The following is an 8,162-nucleotide window of genomic DNA, read 5'->3' as shown; positions in this document are numbered from 1 at the left end:
CCGAGGAAGCGGGAGCCGGGCTCCTCTCGCCCGGCCGCCCCCATTGTTCGTCCCTCTAGCTGCGGTTCGCTGTTCTCCGAGCGCGTCCTTCGCGAGGGAGGGGTCCTGCGGCCCAGTTCGACCCCCTACTCCCGCCTCCCCGAACTCCAGCGCTCGGGCCGGGCCGGGTCGGCGCCGCAAGTTTTATTATCAGACTCGGCCAGCGAGGGGTTCCCAACTCAGGAGCCTGTAGAAAGGCTTTACAACGTGCCGCTAAATTGGAGGAAGCTGGGCAAGCCTGCAACTCACACATTAAAAGAAGAGGGAAAGCAGCCCAGATATGTTTTTAAAGTGATAACTAGGTAGAGACAAATGTGGGCATTTTTTTTTTTTTCCAGGATCCGGAAAGTTAGAGCAGATTGTGTCATTTTGAATATCTTTAACGTATGGATACGAAAGTGAATGTCGGGGTCCAAAGGAGTTCGGAAAAGCATGTTTCGCTGTCTCTATTCTTATTCAGCTCTTTGTTGTATACACAGTAAAATTTAAAAGCAAGGGCTGAGCTGCTCTGAACAAAAACAGGCTTGATTTCTTAACGTGAAATGCGTTTTCAAAATAGCAGTGAAATTCAAAAGGGAAAAACGTGTCATTTGCTTTTAAAGCACGTTTTGGAAACAATTGCAACCCACCTACGAAACTCTGCCTGTTTTCCTTTGTGAGACATGTGGAAAAAATATTTCTGGCAAACGTCACAGTTCTAAAAAATGAAGATTTCCAACAAGTGCTCGCGAGTCTCGAAGACAAGACCAAAGTCATCGTGCGTGAAAACTCAGGAAGAAATGATTTCAATCCTTTGGCCCAAACCTTACTAGGGCAAGAGGGTAATTTAAACTTAGATTTATAATAGACTTTGCGGAAATTCCTTCTAAAATCCCCATTACTGGTCTGTGTATGATGCAGCACTGTTTCCCAAGGTGGATTTTAAAAAACCAATTAGAATTGATCTCTAATGGAATATTATATTTGCACGTCATCATGAAAACATCATTTGACAAGAGTTTTGAATTACAAGAAAGAAGTTAACAGATGATGTTCATATATAGCATCTGTTTGAAAAGAACCCTTAAGAGTCAGTTAAAGGTAGTGGTGATTTTGCATTTGAAATGCTATAAAAGTGTTTTGCTTTTGCACACTTTCATTTTACGGATCTTCTTCCTTAAACTTGCATTTCCTCTTGGAAATCATTCAGTTATTTCGAGGTATACGGAGAAATTCTTATAGAAGAAATCACTGGAGGTGTAACCATGGAAAGGTTTGAACAGAAAAAAACATTGGTGTTGAAAAGGAGGTATTCTCAATCTGTTCATTCCTTACACCACTCATCCTCCCATGGTCCCCCTCCCCAACTACTTGGATTCAATTTACATTTTTTATTTATAAGTCTTTGAATATTTAGGATAGCTTTAGAAGTTTTCTGCTATGTAGTTGATTGTAGAAGGTGAATCTTTTTACATCTTTTGGTGTTTGAGACATTTTTTGTTTCATTTCAAATTAAAAAAATGTGTTACAAGTCATGATATACTTGTGAGAAAAACAACAAATGGGTGGAAAAAAGGGCATGAATGGGGGTGGGGATGGAGAGGGATATGTAGCATTCCTGGTCAGTCTTCGTAATACCTTTCATTAATATTATGTCATTATATTTTCCACTTGTGCTTGTACCAAAGATCATTGCTTTTTAAGTTGGAGTAAAGGGCCACCATATAAAAATTGCTTACATTCTGGCTCTTAAGCGCCACAGTAAAGTAAGACTGACAATAAGTGATCGGAGGCTTGTGTGTTTAATTCGCCAAGAATGTTAAGCTTCCTAAGATTCACCCTATGGGGCCATGTTGGACCTTGGCACTGTTACTGTATAATTTCAAGAGATAAATATACATATTATAGATTTTTAAAAACCTAAGATGCAATAGGCAAACAGTTTATTAATTGAAGGAATAAAAAAAAAATGAATTTGTCAACCTCATTCTCTCTGGGACACAATGCAGTTAATTAACATATTCTTGGGCTTGTTTCTGGATTTGCTAAGCAGTGGCTCCTTTCAGAGAGGAAAACATTTAAATCTTAAAAAGTTCTCTTCTTTGGCCCAAATAGTATTTAGCCACTCAGTTTATTTTCTTCTTCTTTTTTAAGTCCAAGATTTGTTTCATTTCCTTCAAGGTCTCTTCCAGTGCAAAAACTGATTTTCCTCTTTTCTATGTCCAGAATCTTTTCACCTACATAATGTTATCGTCTCCTATAAACAGACACCTAAATAGGTCACTTTAATCACACTTAAATTATAACAGAAATGCATCTCTTCAGTATCACTAAAAAAATGGGAATATGGACCTCACCCTTCTTATATATTATATTGATGATACTCGGAAAAGTCAGGCACTTAACACCCTTAAATATCGTTGCATCATGGAAAAAAATAGTCCAACTCTGAAATGTTACTGAGGTTTATGCCATGCCTAGAAAATCTAAAGTCATCTTTTAGATACGATTTTTCTACTGGTAAGTACAAGGTGTTTTATCCAAAAATGTAAATCCAACCAATATATATCAATTTTATAACAGAAGGAGTAGTTCTGAAGCCAAACACAAGATTAACCAAGCCAAACCCTTTACAGTAAATATTAGGCCTTGATTCTTAAAAATATTTTAAAATTTAGATTACATACAATTTAAATTTCAGGATGACCTACCTAACTTTTCAACAGTTAAGTGTATCTCACAATATTAATTGTGATTGATTCTAAGTCGCAGTCTGTTTTGTAAGAAAATGATGACTCTTACATGAAAAGGTGGTTAACATTTGAGTGCTACTTAAATAAAATATAAATTCTAAACTACCTGGTAAATAAAAACTCTTCACCAATATGAATTGCAACAATCAAAAATCCTTAAAGAGACCAATTTATCTGAACATTTCTGTTAATCATTACTTAGAAATTTTAGTTCAGTTGTACATACAAAATAAAGTCTTGCTTTACTCTGAAGAATAAAGTTCAGATTGCAATTCGCTTTTAAACACTAGCATTGTACATTAAAGGAATATTTATTGTGGGCCTACTACGTGCAAGAGACTTGCTAGGTGGTATGGTGAATAAAAAAAAAATCACCTAGTAAGATCAACATGCTTCATTAAGTGGAATTTCCCAAAAGCCATTAACAGAATATCAATTGAAAATGGAATTGAAATGAATACCTTTTAATGAAATTTCTAATAGTACTCCATAATATAGGTGCCATGTATGTGTTTGTATGGAGTATAAAGATACAATACTCACTTATTGTGAGACAAATAAAACTAGTTGCAGAAGTCTCTCAATATGTTTATCATACTAGTGTGAATATACAGTTCATAATAAACTCTTCATTTAAAAGGTAGGAAACCTTTTACAAATGAGCAAGGAAAAATGTTACTCAGGGATTCCTTTATGTAAAAGAGGACATATCTGAAAATTTGTACAGATCATAAGAAATTGCCTTTTTGCATTCTCCAAATACTTTATTTAGAAATAAGGGTATGGTTTCTGATGAGGTTAAGTAGATGAATGAAATCTAATAATTGCTTTTGTTTTAAAACCATAGTATCAATTGCTTTTGTTTTAAAACCTTCGTATCAGAGCCAATACAGAATTTTAAACACTTTACGGAAGTTAAGAATCTGAGTTAAGAAAAATGCATCTACTGTTAACATTATAGAAATATATGTCATTTTCCATATATTATAGAGATACACATCAACAATGGATATAGTAGACTAAATATGTGCACAAACAGAAGAGAAATAAAACTTCAATTTAAAAAGGAGATGAATATAAGCAATACTAACCCATGAACCAAATTTGGTTTTAACTATTTCTTTCATAGTATCCACTTACGTAAATGATTATGGAAAAGGAAATCCGAAAATTTGGTCCCTAGGTTGAGGAATAAAGAAAATTATAAGAAGATATATTACCCATAGAGAAAAAAAAATACAGTTTCCCATTATAGTAGGGTTAGAGGTTACATCATAAAATACTTTACTTGAGTTTTTTGTGGTTTGCCTCAGATGATTAGTTCAGAGAAATAGATGAGCCAGTACTGAGTTAGCTGCTGTTATGTGAAGAAGAATACTGGAGAAAACAGGCTTTTGTTTTATTCTACAGGTACTAGATATACTTTTCCAAAGGATATTTGGAGAATGAGGACTCAGATATAAAGAGTAATATTAAGATTGAGATTGTCCTCTCTACGAAGTGATTTTATAAATCCCATGGACTTTTTTCCCCATTACCATGTATTTTTAAAAACTTACTTGAACTTTAACGATAATGGCAATTGGTAAGTTTTATCCATTCTAAGATATGAGAATTAGCATATTCAGTCAATGTCATATGTATATATATGTATGTGTGTATATGTATATATGTGTGTGTGTGTGCATGCATGTATGGGTATATATCTCACACAAAGGACAAATATAACTTGCTCACTGATATATTTCCTGTGTCCAAAACAGCCCCTGGCTCACAGTAAATGTTCAATAAATATTTACTGAATGAATAAATAATGAATTGTATATCTGAACTATTTTATAATGTCTGTTATTCTTCCTTTTCACTTAATGTTTTATAGAAACATATTAAATATTACACTTTTGGTAGATAACATAAGAAAAGTTCTATATCTGGTACATGAGTTGATGTTAGAGTGGCCTATTTATACCCATTATTTTTTTCTTATAATTTTCATAACTCAACATTTAATATGTTAAATATGTTTTAAATAATTTGACATATGTTATCAACATTTATATGTACATCTTTAATAAAATTTCTGCTTCAGATGCTATTTTTTAATATACAGGCCTGTTCTTATGAAATAGTGTATTTTCTCTATTTTTCTAAATTTCAAGTCTCTTATGAGTGATGAATTTGTTTTATTTTGAATAGACTGTTTACCTATATTTTATTAAGTGTTATAGAATAGGATAAAGTACCCATCCTTCTTTACATATAAATTAATTCTATTACAAGAACTAGGCTCCAATGTATTAAAAATAAAATGAATGTATGTGAATAATTTAGAGCATTAAGGTTTGACAGCAGTGTTTGGGAAGGGAAGTTTCACACTGATTTTAACTCAGGATTACTCTTCATTAGAAGTCTGAACCTGAGCAGGAATTGGATGTCGATTTGGTATCCCTTGTGAAAGGGTAAAGATAAAATACATAGTAAAGATACACAAAATGATACAGTTTTGTTTGAGGGTGGTTTTAACTTTATAAATATCAATGACATGTTTAACTTTATCAATATGGTTTATAAAGTGGTTTTAACTTTATAAATATCAATGACATGTTTAACTTTATAAATATCAATGACATATCAAAAACATGTTAAGAACATAATTATTATATGTTTAGAAATTTATTAAGTGTTGCCATACCCCTCAAAAGAATGTGCATTGTATAGGTATGTAATCTTTTAGTCATGTTTTCTTAATGAACTAATAGCTAAAAGAGAATTCTCATTTTTATGTGTCTCTTTAGTGTGCATTTTCCCTTAAACTTTTAGTTGATTTCCATTACTGTAGATATCTCACTTAGCTTTAAAATGTTTGAATATACTTGCTAACATATGCTTGCATTGTATTGTATCTATTGTAGTTCTTAAGTAGATTTCTAGCAATTAATTTGAAATGGAAAAAACAGCCATGCTACCGATTTTTTTTTCCTTTCTGAGAACATTTGGAATGCTTTTAAAGATAAAACCAATCATCTTTTGGTGACTAAGAGAACTTAGGTTCCTTCATCCTTTATCATTGAATAGCTACATTTTCCATACATTTTCCAATGTATCTTTACATTATACTGCTAATTCCTGATGAACAACCATTTTGTACCTGCAAGTTATTAACCAAAGCCATGAATTCACCTTGTTAAGTATGCCTGTCATTTTAACAATCTATATTCCTATTCATGATAAATTTTCATAATTAGACACTTTTTGTCTAAAATCAATCTTGGGCTTACATGGATACATAGGGGATAGGGCAACAGTGGAAGATTTTACAGCTCAAAACTGCGTAGTATCTGGCTAATTACTCTATTCAGATAGGCCTAATCCATTTCTTATTTGTATGTGAAGAGCGAGCTCCCATCTTTCTGCCACTTAAATCACCTTGAAAAAACAAAAAAGTGACCTTAAATTTTCAAGAGAGTAAATCTGGAGTACAGAGTCAGATCAGAGAAATCCTCAAACAAAACTGGGCTCCCCTCTCTCATGGTGTTATCATTTGGTGACCGACTAGAACTTGGGTTCCTTCATCCTTTGGTATCACATTACGGCATTTTCCAGGTCATCACTTTATATTGCTAATTCCTGATTAACAACCATTTGTTCTTCTAACAGCAAGCTAAAGGTAGCCTTGGTGTTCCCTCTTTGAGTATTACCCTAACCCAGGCTTTTGACCTTCAGTGTGTGATGCACTTTCATTTGTCACTGGGGCCAATGTGGTGTGTAAACGGGCTGCGGATCTGGTGGCACTTCCACTGCGTGAACTTTGGGTAGAGTCCAGGATGTGAATTTAATGGGTGGAGAAGCTGCGGCAGCACTGTGAAGTTAGCGCGGCCAACTGCAGGAAGCCATGCTTCACTGCACCCTTCATGGAAGCTGGCATACTTGCCCTACCCCTTGTTACCCACGGGCCAGCTCTTGAGGAAAAGGCCCGCAGGTAGGTTCTCAAAGCAGAGAGGTGCCCCGGGGAAGTCAGTCCCCTCTGGCTACTCCGATTAAAAAAACAAAAAAACAAAAAAAAACCCTCCCTCCGGGTCTTCGGCATCCTCCTCCCCTCCCTCTGAGGCCCCTTCCAGACGTGCACGCTCAGCCCGCGCGACCGGCGCGGCGCTGCAGACGGCGGCCCCAACGTCCCCGCCCCCGCGTGCGCGCCCCCGCGTCCTCTCGTTGGCTCGTTCCGGCCTCAGCGCGCCGCCGGCTCCACTCACCACCCCCTCCTTCCCCCCCCCCCTCCCCAAGCACACCTCGGCGGCTGCGAGCTGCGCGGGGGAGGGGAAGGGGCCGGGAGGTAGGCCGGGGCTGCGGGCCGGACGCGGCGGCGCGCACGCAGGCCTTGCCTCTCCCGGGCCTTCTCCCTCACGCCGGCCGCAGGGCGGGCGCGCACGCCGAGTGACGCTCGGAGGAGGAAGCGCAGCCCCCTTCCCCTCCCTGGCTGCCCCTGCCCCAGCGGGAGCCCCCCCAGTGCGCCTGTGCGGAGGCCTACTTGATTATGTGTGCCCTCTCCGGGCTCCAGCGTTAGCGGCCGGGTGGAGGTGGGGAGGGAAGAAGACGAGGAGGAGGAGGAGGCGGAGGAGGCGGTGGAGGGGAGGTGGGGGGAGTCAGCAAGGACATGGCTCCTGACTCCTGTGCGGAACGTGAGTGACTGAGCGGCAAAGCCCGAGTGAGCGAGCGGCCGAGCGGCGGGCGGGGGCCGGGGACGTAGGGAAGGGAGCGGGGACGCGGGTGGCTGTGCGGTGGGGGGGGGGGGGGGAGAGCGCTAATTGGCTTGCATGTGTTTTTTAATGGTCCCCCCAACTCCCTCTTAGATGGTCTCTAGCGACCGGCCCGTGTCACTGGAGGACGAGGTCTCCCATAGTATGAAGGAGATGATTGGAGGCTGTTGCGTTTGCTCAGACGAGAGAGGCTGGGCCGAGAACCCGCTGGTTTATTGCGACGGGCACGGCTGCAGCGTCGCGGTGCATCAAGGTAAACACCCAACCGCCCGCCGGGCCGAACCCGGCCTGCTCCCAACCGTCACCGCTTCCCCCACCTTGGCAGCAACTGCCAGTTCTCCTACCGCCCCTCCCCCCGCCCCGCCCCGCCCCCGCCCCCGCCTAGTTCCGCGGCCCGGGATTGACTCCGAGGGTCCGCAGCGGGGCGGAGGGGGTGTGGGCTGTGCATGTGGGAGAAAGTGCGTGTGGCCTGGGCTGTCATGTGATTCTGCGCTCACTCTCTCAAGTGTCATTTGGCCGCCGCCTGCGCCCGGAGCCGTGGGGCTGGAGACTTTCCGAGGCGGTGGTTGGAGGCGAGGGGGTGGGGTGGGGTGGGGGGGGGTGCGGGGCCGCGGCCTGCGCCCCGGGGGCGGCGGCA

The 8,162-nt window shown here is 40.4% G+C and overlaps 1 protein-coding gene across 14 annotated transcripts in view; it reads left to right on the top strand.

Annotated features, from left to right (window-relative positions):
- The first annotated feature begins 7,040 nt into the window (after positions 1-7,040).
- MLLT10 (MLLT10 histone lysine methyltransferase DOT1L cofactor) overlaps positions 7,041-8,162 on the top strand; it is a 241,101-nt gene continuing 239,979 nt past the window's right edge. For 12 of the 14 annotated variants that reach the window (XM_086714788.1, XM_086714796.1, XM_086714794.1 and 9 more), the window contains exons 1-2: positions 7,339-7,473; positions 7,619-7,778. In XM_086714788.1, coding sequence (XP_086570914.1) covers positions 7,619-7,778 — 160 coding nt within the window. In that variant the 5' untranslated portion in view covers positions 7,339-7,473. Of the gene's footprint in view, positions 7,474-7,618; positions 7,779-8,162 lie in introns of all 14 variants that reach the window. The other 2 variants (XM_086714783.1, XM_086714781.1) reach the window with 2 other exon arrangements.

Source organism: Puma concolor, chromosome B4, assembly GCF_028749965.1.
Source record: "Puma concolor isolate L17-30 chromosome B4, mPumCon1.1.hap2, whole genome shotgun sequence".
Taxonomy (NCBI): domain Eukaryota; kingdom Metazoa; phylum Chordata; class Mammalia; order Carnivora; family Felidae; genus Puma; species Puma concolor.
Note: the sequence above shows the minus strand (reverse complement) of the source record. Positions and strands in the feature narration are given on the sequence as shown.